The 12,231-nt window shown below is 40.7% G+C and overlaps 1 protein-coding gene across 1 annotated transcript in view; it reads left to right on the forward strand.

The window, feature by feature from the left end:
* Positions 1-12,231, forward strand: part of CUBN (cubilin) — a 258,721-nt gene that overhangs the window by 139,807 nt on the left and 106,683 nt on the right. The window contains exons 32-36 of the mRNA XM_081135485.1: positions 499-658; positions 2,360-2,473; positions 4,208-4,318; positions 5,664-5,792; positions 7,027-7,159. Coding sequence (XP_080991611.1) covers positions 499-658; positions 2,360-2,473; positions 4,208-4,318; positions 5,664-5,792; positions 7,027-7,159 — 647 coding nt within the window. The remainder of the gene's footprint in view (positions 1-498; positions 659-2,359; positions 2,474-4,207; positions 4,319-5,663; positions 5,793-7,026; positions 7,160-12,231) is intronic.

The following is a 12,231-nucleotide window of genomic DNA, read 5'->3' on the forward strand; positions in this document are numbered from 1 at the left end:
AACTCACATCACTATATCATCTAAATGAACTCTGCCATTTATCTTCCTTCTTGACTAAGACTGTGTGAAGAACAAAAAGTGCTAGCAGATGTTGGGTTTCTGAGAAGAAATGGCGACTCATCATTATTTTTCATAAGTTTGCTCCTATATTTATTCTTGCATCAAACATTTTCAGTCCATGTTGCGGGTGTGGCCTATGACGTGGCCGCCCTGGAGTCAGGGGAGGAAGGAGGGCTGCGAGAGCCACGGCGTTTACAAAGACACCCGGAGATCTGATAGAGACACTCCTACTGAGATCCCTAGCATGACCCTAGAAATGGCCAAAGACTCACACCTTCCCATGGAAATGTGTGGCACCACAACAGAATAAAGCACTCGATCCAGCAAATGTACTGTTTTCCACCAGCTCACCAGTGTGCAGACAGCCCATGGAACGTGGGCCGTGTAGACACAAGTGTGAAGTTCTGAACCTTATTTCCTTGTTGTCTTTCTTTGCAGACCTATGATGGTTTAAGCTCCACAGCCACCCGCCTTGCCCGGGCGTGTGGAAGACAGCAGCTGACAAACCCCATCACCTCTTCAGGAAACAGCCTCTTTGTGAGATTTCAGTCTGGCCCTTCTAGACAGGGCAGGGGCTTCCGAGCTCGTTTCAGGCAAGGTAGGCACCGGGGGTCCCTCCGAGGCACAGGCCATCTGTCCTTAAGTTGCCTCTCTTGGTGCTCCAATAAAATGAGACCAATCCTTAGAAACTGGTCCCAGCTTTCTACTTAATATACAACTTAAATAGAACCAAGGAACTACGATTTGTAATTATTCCAATTGTTGATCCTTTCAACTTACCGTTGTCTAACTTGGTGCTAACTTCCTTTGGATCTCTGGAGCTCTTGCACAAGATTTTAGAATAATACTTAAAAGTAGCTTTAATTCTAGAGATACGATTTTTTAAAAGTGTCTATCCAAATTCATTTATCCATAGATAAATTACCCAGCATTTACCCAAGGTTTTACTTCAGAAGGAGATGTACTATTATAAATTATAAGACTCGCTTGTAATGTTGAGTCAGATTCTCTAACCCTTGAATCCTCCCATTGTCCACCTGCCAAAGCTGTTTTCCATTGCTTTCATTCTGAAATCATCACTTTCCAGTTCTTCTCACTAGACCTTTTCACCCATCACTTTTTATCTGGTAATTCTTAGAGATTAACCCTTTATCCCACTGCCAGAGATGGAGCCCAGAACAAGAAGTGTTGTGAGTTGGCATCTGTAAGCCTGTGATTTTTATTCAGAAGATCCTTGTCATTTCAAATAAGTTTGGTCTGCTTAGTCATTCGCCTGTTTCAGTGCCTTTGCTTGCATTCTATAGTAAACAGCCCTGGCGAGGGAGAGTTTCTGGATCTAGGTCTCCCAAAGACACACTGTACACTTTGGAGCAAGACAGACTGCATAAATCAACCACTCTCTGCGCTTCTAAAGAAAGAGCAGTTTCTTAACATATTTTTTTCATTTACTTAATCACTTATGTTTTTTTTTCAGAGTATAATAAAAAGTCCCAAATAGGTCTTCCCTTGGACTATTATAACAGCCTCCTCAATCACACCCACCCTTTGTCCATCTTCTTCAAAGTCAACTCGCAAAAGCCTCATTCTGATCATGCCCTTGAAAGCGACAGTATCTGTCAGGGTGTCAAACTGCCTAGGGAAGGGAGCCCCAGCTCCTCCGGACATTACCCGAGGGCCCAGGAAGCTGCTCTGATCTTTTACCCAGTGTCACCTCCAACACACCCCAGTGCCCCACGCTTCAGCCAAGTCTGTGTTTTTGCTCAGGCTTCCCTCCCCCAGAACTACTCTTCCTCACCCCCAATTCCTCCTTTAGCCACTGTCTCCTCCATGATACTCCTCTTACACTCTGGCTGGCGACACACCACACGCTCCCTCTCCTGCCCTCCCATAGAGTGTTGCCCTTCTCTGATAATCCACAGCCATTCTTGTGAAGCCTTATTCAATTGCATCTTGACTTGCCTAGAAAAAGGTGCCCATAAAGAGATTATTTCTATGCCTATAACTTATAAGTAAAGTGCATCGGTGCTAGAGTTTTGCTTGAGCGATTCGGTCCATTCGTAGCCGTTTCATCTGCTGTTCTATGCCCCTCCCTGCTTCCTGTAATTGAGAAATATTGTTATAAATGTACAGCGAAAAATCGTTTTCTCCTGCTTTATGTGCAGCCTCCTTGGCAGATTACTTCCTTGGCCTGACTTTCGGAAATAAGGAAAAATCAGTTATGTTTTCATTCATCAAATAACTGTTGTGTGTAGTCAGTGGACATCCAAAGTACATGACGTGTGTGTTTATGTGTCCTCAGTCTGCGGAGGCCACCTCCTCACCAACTCATTTGGTACCATATCCTCTCCATTGTTCCCTGCCAAGTACCCGGAAAATCAGAACTGCAGCTGGATAATTCAAGCTCAGCCTCCATGTAAGTAACAAAAACAAAGAAAAGGAACCCAGGGTGGACGGCGTCTGTGGGAAAGTCTGCCTGTGACTAATGCTCTTATCCCCTCTGCGGAACAATGATGGCCTTCCTCTTTTCCTCTTTATTTTTTTTATTTTTGGAACCCAATTCCTACTGTGTACAAGAACAAACATTTCCTAATTTGATAGGGAAGTTATTTTACTTTTTATTCTTCATTCAAAATTTGTTTTAAGTGTCAAGGCCTAGCAAAGAAAAAACAACCACCCTATAACCTTGCTGTATTGACAGGCATGGGAGATCGGGGGCAAACAAAAATAATCGATAAATAAATAGTTTTTGACACGTGTGCCTTGAGTGTGGCAGATGCACAAAAACAGATGCTAAATGGGTGAATAAATAAGAACCATAGACTGGAAAATTAATAAACTCATAGTTTAGGAATGCAGTGCCATGAGCATATTGATACTTAATCAAAGTGGAGGTTAATTATAAAACCTGTTCTGTCCTGCAGTGCTTGTGTGAAAAAAAAAAAATCTCAGTACGAGTCTGGAAGAAACACTTAATGAATGCTTATGTGATTTTGTTTTAGGAACCCTAGAATATTTTCTGACCTGGTAATAATCTGGTGATAAAACCACATTTTATAGACAAAGAAAATGAGGAGACCCTTCAGGACTCAAGCAAAGTGACTGCAAAGAGGGGGACCCTGGGGCCATTATGAATCTTGTTTCAGATGAGCCCTGCCCTTCCTTGGGGTTCTCAGGAAAAATTTATGATTTCAGACATAATGTGAGAAAGGCATTAAGCTCTCGACTCCACTCTACAATTAATGACCTGTGTGATAAGAAGGAAGTCACTTACACTAATGAGGACCCATTAGCTAATATAAAAAATGACCAGTTTGTCTTAAACATTCTCTAACACATTTCCCAGGGATGTCAAGAGTTAATGAATGGATATCTTTACTGACATGCATAGGGGTTGGAGGTTGGTGATGCAATCCTTAGCCAATCGCAGCCTGGAGCATGGGGCCCCAAAGCAAGTTGCCACCCTGCCAGAAACTGAGCCTTAGGTAAAGAGGCCCCCTGCCTTGAGCCAGCAGTTCTGCACCTAAGGATAATTTATGAGCTGTAATATATTTAGATGAGATCTCACTGGTTCAAAGCCAGCAACAAGGAAAGATCCTATTCTGAAGAAGAGGGACCCCAGAGGAACGACGAAAGGAAAACAGACCCAGGCACTTGCTGTTCTGCAAGTAATTCAAAGCTTTCTTTTTAAATGACTGAACCACAGGGCCCTGGCCTTAAAATGAAACTGACAGTGCTAGGTAGGATATGTGTGCCAGGAGGAGAAGAGCACTCATAAAGAACCAGGGTTTAAGGAACAATTCTATTGAGAAAAATACTTAGGGGCACATAGCTATGGCTGATATAATATATCCCAACACGCTGCTCCCTATGGTGCATGGAGTAAGTCTACCCAGGAGTCCTCTTGTTTACTAGCACTTGAGACTCTACAGGCATTTTCAACAGCATGGATCCTGTTGCTCTTCAAAGGAAGCCTTTCTGCAGAGCAGTTGCCACTCTCCCTCTTCATCCCCTAAACCCCTGTGCAAATCTGCCCAATCTGTTGTTTCCCTGCTGGAGAACCCACATGTGAAATCATCAGAGGTAAAATTTCTCTCCCTGTGTGTTTTGCTGCCAGTACCTTATTAAATAGTTTCTCTTTTTCTTACAGTCAATCATATTACCCTCTCCTTTACCCACTTTGGACTTGAAAGCAGCACAGCATGTACACAAGACTTTTTAGAAATTTTGGATGGCAATTATGATGACGCTCCCCTCCGAGGTACTGTGGCCAGCACACTCTCGTTCCCATATGTGGCTTTGGCTGGGTTTTATTTATATGCTTGCATGTCTACGTGCTGTCATTCAAGGTTAGAATGTTTCTAATAAACATGAAGAGCAGCAGAAACCAAATAAAGGTGATTGGGGGTCCGAAACCAGGATTCACTGTGGGGTTTCAGAAACTCACCTTGCTCATATGCAAGGATGTGAATAGCTTATGGGTTTTGTAAATTTAAAAGTTGCAAACACTTTAGATAGTAGTGAAATATAATCTACCCCAGCATTAAAGAGCATTCTGTGAGAAATGTCTTGTTAATATTTGACCACAGTTCTTATATTCAAATAGAGCATGTTTTTGCTGGTTTTGTACTCAGTGGAAGCAAAAAAAAAATAATAATTATAAATAAATAAATAAATAAATAAATAAATAAATAATCTGGAATTTGGTTTGTAAGACAGCCCAGTAAAACTAAACATTGCTGCTATTTAGTTTCTGAAATGCCCTCAAGCAAAATAAATCTCAGATTATTTAAAAGTTCTCCATGGGTTACTCATATTTGGGCATCTCATGCTGCACTAGAAGACAAATTCCCTCAGAGAAGGGACTTTGTTTGGCTCATTGCTTAATCCTCAGTGCCCAGAATAGCGCCTGAGACAATATCTGGCAATCGATGAATACTCTCTGCTCTGCACCCGCTTCTGATTGTACCGCTTTTTATCACTACACATTTGACGAAGAACGAGGGTACATCATTTAACAAACACATCTAGAACTCACTTTGTGCTGAGTACTATTCTAAGAACTTAATAAATAGAAACTCAATTAATCTTCATACCCTTATGACATAGGTTTTATTATTTATCCATATTTCCTTTTCTCAAGTGGGGAAACTGAGGCACAGAGAACTTAAACAACTTGCCCAGGTCACGTAGCTAGTAAATGGCAGAGCTAGGAGTTCAATCCAGGCATTCTGGTTCTAGCATCCACAATTTTCTGGGCTATAATATTTTGCTTTTAAGTATTGGAACGTTTATTTGTGCAAGTTCCTACTGTACTAGAGATTTTAGTCTTAGTTACATTTGGAGCCAGGCCATCTCCATTGTTCTTATCTTCCCCTAATGTCCTTTATCATGTTTATAAATCATCTCTCCTATGCTTGTATTTGCAGTTTATTTTAATTCTCAGGCATTGTCTCAAACACAGACCTGATTTAAATGGTTCTTCTAATAGTGATTTCCTCTGTTTGCTTTGCTTTCTGGTGATTCTAGTAAACCCATGTTTATTAGAAATGATGGCCTATGCCATGTTATCGTTCATTCTCCTTGTCATTATTTTCATTATTTAGGCCGCTATTGTGGCACCTCCATGCCCCATCCCATCACTTCCTTCAGCAATGCCCTCACACTGAGGTTCGTCTCTGATTCTAGTGTGAGTTCCAATGGCTTCCATGCTACATATGCCGCATCCTCTTCAGGTAAGACACATCAACAAGTGGTGCTACTAGGTTAACAGGAATGTGGTCGAATTCCTAGGTTTGTTATTTGAGACTCTTTCACCTTTAGAGTTGGAAGCCAGTTTCCCGAGATCACCTCTGTGCCTAACCTTACATTCTTCCAAATTAGGTTAACATGCTTGTAAATTCTAGCAGTAGTGACCTCTGTACCACAACTTTACCTATTCATCCACCCATAGACACTTGGGGTGTTTCTATACCTTGGCTATCATGACTAATGCTGTAATCGTGAACTCGGGAAGTGAGGCGAACTCGCTGGAATGACCTTGGATGGCTTGCCTGTCAATGTGTTGGTGTTTTCCTCCGTGACAAGTTGGTTAAGGCAGCCTCTAATTGACAGTGTCTGATGGCATCTCCTATGAATGGACACCCATTATTCTCTCGTCTCCCTGGCCTCAGTTGGGCTCAGGCAGGGTTGGGGTGTTGTCACTGACGGCTTGATGGATGCTGGCACATGGGAATGAGAGGAAAGAGGAGCCACTGGTATTGGGTCTCTTAGTCATTGTTGTTTGTCAGCTGCCAGCTTCCTTGTTATCAGCATTTAAAAGCCCTAGAACACCAAGGAGGTTTGTGTGTGTCAGTCTTCTCCTGAGAGGGGAAAGCTGGAATATTGCCCTCTGGTGTAGGCCAGGGTTGAAAACCATCCTGGTCAGAAATACTGAGTGGTTGTAGGATTAAAACAAGTCTTTTATTACATAAAGTTATAGTACACAGGAGAAAAGGCCTTTAGAAAAGAAACTGTAGATTTCTTCTGATCCACCATGCCTCGTGGCTTATAGCTTTCAGAATCTTTTCCTTATTTTATATGATGTGGATTTGTTGTTGCTGTTGACAATCCTCACCCGAGGATATTTTCTCCACTGATTTTTAGAGAGAGTGGAAGGAAGGGGAGAGAGAGAGAAACATCGATATGAGAGAGACACATCAATTGGTTGCCCACTGCGTGCGCCCCCAACTGGAGCCAAGGATCAAACCTGCAACCCGGGTACATGCCCTTAACCGGGAATCGAACCCGAGACCCTTAGGTGCATAGGCTGACTGCTCTAATCACTAAACCACACTGGCCAGGGCAGGATTTCTTTTTTTTAATGTGAAAGGGATGCTGGTATCAGCTCCTGTATGCTCTTTCTCCTTTATCTTGTGGTGTCTAGTGTTTGATCTTTGCTCCGGCACTCATTTTTCTCTTTTCTTCCAGCTTGTGGTGGAGACTTCCACATGGCTGAAGGCATCTTCGACAGCCCTGGCTACCCGGAAGTTTATCCCTCTAATGTGGAATGTGTTTGGAACATTATCAGCTCCCCTGGCAACCGGCTCCAGCTGTCTTTCATGTAAATTCTTTTTTATGGTGTATTGTTTCAGTGGATGTGCAGGAAGGAAGCGCTGTGACTAAGAGGATGGACAGCTAAGGGCGCATGTGTCCAAGCCACTGTTAGAGAACACAGTGGGAACTTTGGGAAATCTTTTTCCAAATTTCCTCTGTTTTAGTCAGAGTTTGGGTTATAAATAGTATTAAATTTTCTTGAGAATGCGTCTAGAGACACATTACCAGAAACACGTGCCTGAGCATTAATTTGTGGGGTGTTCATTTTCACAGAAGAGTAATTTTATCTTTTTTTAAATGAGAAACATTTAGATTCTTCCAGTGAATCACTAATAGTCTTTCTTCTAACAGAAATCCTACTTCAATAAGCCTTCTTACCCATATACTTTGTGTCCCTCCCACCCTGCCCTAATCTACGTTTCCTTCTGCTCCTACAAAGAATTATTTGGTAAGTTTTTTGGAGCTAGTGGTTTATTTGTAAAATTACTCTCACATTCCTCAGTGAACTGTAAGGCTTTACTAACATGGACTATGGATATGGAATTCACCATAGGATCCCACCATGATCTGAGTGGTCTAAATTAAATTCAACAACAATGATGCATTTTCTAGAGGTAGATAGTGAAAAGCACGTGCTAAGTGAAATGGGACTTTCATCAATAGAGAGGAGCCTGTGACATGATACACTGGTAATGAATGCTTAACAGATATTAAGTGATAAAACTGGTATTTAAATTCACATTTTAAATTACAAGTTATTTATTAAACTATATTACATATTGAGAAGCTTTGGTTGGGATTGCTCATTCAGTTTTGAAGGAAATATAAGTCAGTGTTGAGGAAAGAGGATTGGTTTGCTTGGCTTGTCTATTGAAAAAAGTCGTGCTCCTTTTCCTGGACATGCCATTCTGTGCTTCACGAATGGACTTAAAAAATGAGAGAACAGTCTTATTTGTGGATGGTGTTCAAACATCTCAAGTTGCTTTCTTTCAGCTCATCAATCAGACCGGCCTCTTCAGGGACAAGTGGTATTGTGTTAAAACAAAGACACCCTCTGAGCGCCTGGGAGCCAATGAAAGTTTAAGTTGCCACATGGGAAAGAGAGGTTTGCTTTTGTCTTTACTAAAAGCACCAAATTCTGTATGGGAGGATATATATATATATATATATATATATATATATATATATATATATAATTTTTACCTGATATAGATGTATTTCTTTATTCAATGTTGATTAAGCCCCTATTATGTGCTAGGCACATATTGGGCAGATGTTACTCCCATGCTAGATGCTTAATATATAATAATGAATAAAACATGACCATTATCCTTATGATGAAGTCCAGAGTGCTTTACATGGCTTATTAGGCCTCATAATTGACAACTAAAAAGGCATCATTTTTATCTTTTTCCTCTCCATCTCTTTCACATTCACATTGTTGACCAATCTGGTATTTTGCAGTTGCCAGGAACTAGGCCAGGTGCTGGGAATGTTTAAAACCAATAAGATTCCGTTTCTTGGTGAGCTACTAATAAATTAATGACAAGAAGCTATTTATTTAAAACCTAAAGAGATTCATTTCATCTATATCAGATAATCATATGCATATAGGGCCACTCTTGACATTAAAGTTCTCAAATTCGAAATGTATAGCACAGGCTGATGGCATACCAGATGTTTGATGAATGTTCGGTTCTCTCACTTTGCCATTTCTAAAGTATCTTGTGTGGTAGTTCACAGTTAAATTCAATTGAACAACACTGGACTTTCCTAGAAGATAGGAGATAGATACAAAAGGCAAGTTTCACCCATTTTACTGTTCAAGGGACACTAAAATCCTAATCTTTGTATAGACAAATTTAAATGGCTCAGCTTTTTCCTTTCTCATGCATAAGAAGTTGATTTTTATTACTTTGTGTTACTTGGTTGAGTTTTATTTTTAAAATAAATGTTGTAGAATGCAGGCTGTTCCTTTTGTGTAGATGACAATGAGAAAGGCTTTATGGCAAGGCCTGCGAGTTATTTCTGCCCTGGTCTAAACTACATCCAGATGGGTGCTTGGAAACGCTCCTCTGGGGTGTGCGAGGAGCATATGAGAAGCATATGGAACATGTCAAGTTCTAAAACGTGGGGTTTGGATCGTGGACACTGTGGTGAAATTGAGTAGGGAGAAAAACTGAAGAAATTATGGTTGAATCTGCAACAAAAATGATGGTGGAGAAATAAAAACCAAAAAGGAGCTTTTTGTAAAGGAATTAACAAAAAATATATTTTATGCCTGCAGAGTGCTTTCAGAAAGTGATTGATCTTGGTTCAAGAATCAAAATGAGATAATGAAGAACAGTGATTGTGCTATTTTTGTTCCACATCATAGTTTTACTAACAGACCTTAGCCAAAGTGTTTGGAAAGAAGGGAGATTTGCTTCTAAAATGTACTGACCTAAGCTTAATTTGATTCTTGTAAGTATAATCTTACCATCACTTCTAATAAAAATGCCTAGCACTAAAACAGAAAAGACCTGCACTTAGTAATCTTCTGGACCTTTGGACCAAACTTTACTGCGCATACTGATCACCTGAGATCTTGCTAAAATCCACAGTCTGATTCACTTAGCTGGTGGACCCTGATTCTTTTTTTTTTTTTTTAATCCTCACTGGAGGATATTTTTTCCATTGCTTTTCAGAGGGAGTGGAAGGGAGAGAGACAGAGAAACATCAATGTGAGGGAGACACATCGATTGGTTGCCTCCTGCATGCACGCCGACCAGGGCCGGGATCAAGCCTGCAACCGAGGTACATGCCCTTGGCTGGAATCGAACCTGGGACCCTTCAGTCTGCGGGCCGATGCTCTAACTGAGCCAAACTGGCCAGGGCATGGACCCTGATTATTTCACACAGGCTCTCGGGTGATGCTGAGCCTGCTGGACCATGCACCGCACTTTGAGTAGAAAGGTTTTTAGAAGCAGTTTCTTGTAAACCACCTGCTGTAGAAAATAATCCCCTTTACCCTTCTTTTCTGAGAAGCAAAAGGAAACAATTTTAGCATATTTTACAGTATTGATACTATTACGGGCTATACAACCGAGCACCAAACTTGGCCACCATCCTAAAGATGGATTCAGAACAGTTCCTTGCCAAAAACGATGGTAGGTATAAATCTGTATGGTAAAAAAAAATTGAATTGTGAAGGAAGACAATGCAGATCAAAATAGAAGAGTGGTTTGCCTAGCTGATGGGGGTATTTCTGATCGCTTCTTCTCCTCAGCTGTCAGTCAATGCTGGCTGGTAGAACTATGTCCAAAACACAGATCCAGCAGATTTATACTGTAGAAACCCGTCTTGATGGGACCGTGAGGGCCACAGGCGCCCTGCTCCTCTGGCTGGAGGCCTGCTGATGCTAGTACAGTATCTGGCTGCAGAGGCTGGTGGAAGGGCAGAGCTGACCAGCCAATGCGCCCAGTGCTCTGGCTGGCAGTGAATGCCCAGAGGTGTGCCGGGGACATTGATCCCAGAGGTGTGCCGGGGACATTGATCCCAGAGGTGTGCCGGGGACACTGATCCCAGAGGTGTGCCGGGGACATTGACCCCAGAGTGGAGCTCGCGGGGGCCAGAGCCTCCAGGCTGGCTGTCTCTACCTTAAGAGCGCCCTAATCCATGCGCTGAGATAAGCGCCAGGGGAGCACTGTGCTTAACGATCGTGTCAAGTCCTGCAACGCGTAATGTTGGGTATAGACTGAAAGATATACACAGTAGAGAAATACTTTTTCTATTCTTTTTTTTTCTTTTCCAACAGTTTCTTTTCTATAGTCTTACCAGGTCGTTCTGTCTTATCTTTACTTTGTGCTTCTTCTTCTCAGCAAAATCTCCCTCCAATTACTCCTGAAAAAAGAATAGTTCTCACTTACTTAACTTTATCTTTAACCATTAAATTACATTTTTCTTTTAAAATTAATTTTAAATAAATAAAATGTAATAGGGCAGCAGAAGTCCTCCACCTACATCGCTTTACTTTCCCATCACATAGGGAATCTGTATTTTGAATATAGTATGTGTCACTTCCCTGCGTGTTTTTATACTTTTGCTATATACCCAGACATATGTATATATATGTATATACATATATATGTATAGTGTACATATATTCTGTACACACTGCATAGTATAGCTTTCTGTTTTATATTTTGCATGAATAAATCATATTTATTTTATTGGAATTATATTGAATTTATAGATTAATTATAGAATATTGACTCTTCATATTCTTAAACTTGAAATGTGTCTACATTTATTTCACTAAAATGTCATACTTTTTCCATAAAAGTCTTATTGATATTTTGTTATATTTATTCCTAGACACCTTATTTTTTGGTTGTAATTGAAAATGACAGCCATTTAAGAACTACAGCTGAAATCAATCTACTTTACCTAAAACAACCCTCCTTAATTACGTGGTTATTTTCACCTAGAACTTATCACTGCCTCCCTATATGTCCATTTGTTTATTACCTGTCTTTCCTTTTAGAATATAAACTCCCCTAAGGGAGGAACATCATCTATTTTCTTCACTGTCCTATTCCTAATTCCCATGACCGTGTCTGGCAATATAGTAGGCAAATATTTGTTGAGTGAATGTTGACTAAGTTAGTTTCTAAATTTTTGCTTGCTGGTATAAGGAAGCCCTGTTCATTTTTGTATATTATGTTACAGTGTCTTTATTATATGTCTTTATAATGACAAAACGTTTTGTCTGTCTTGTGTACTGCGGTATCTTCAGTGCCCAGAAGAGGGTCTGACACATTAGGTGCTCAGTAAATGTTTAGGAATCAATGAACTTTCTTTGTTAAAATTTATCTTTATTGTTGGAAGTATTACATATATCCCCCTTTTTCCCCCTTCCCCCCTTCCCTCTGAGATTCCTCAGTCTGTTCCATGCTTCTATGTCTCTGGATCCACTTTGCTCATCAGTTTATTCTGTTCATTAGATTCCACACATGAGTGAGATCATGCGATATTTGTCTTTCTCTGACTGGCTTATTTCACTTAGCATAATACTTTCCAGGTCCCTCTCTCCTGTCT

The sequence above is a fragment of the Miniopterus schreibersii genome (assembly GCF_964146895.1).
Source record: "Miniopterus schreibersii genome assembly, chromosome: 1".
NCBI lineage: Eukaryota > Metazoa > Chordata > Mammalia > Chiroptera > Miniopteridae > Miniopterus > Miniopterus schreibersii.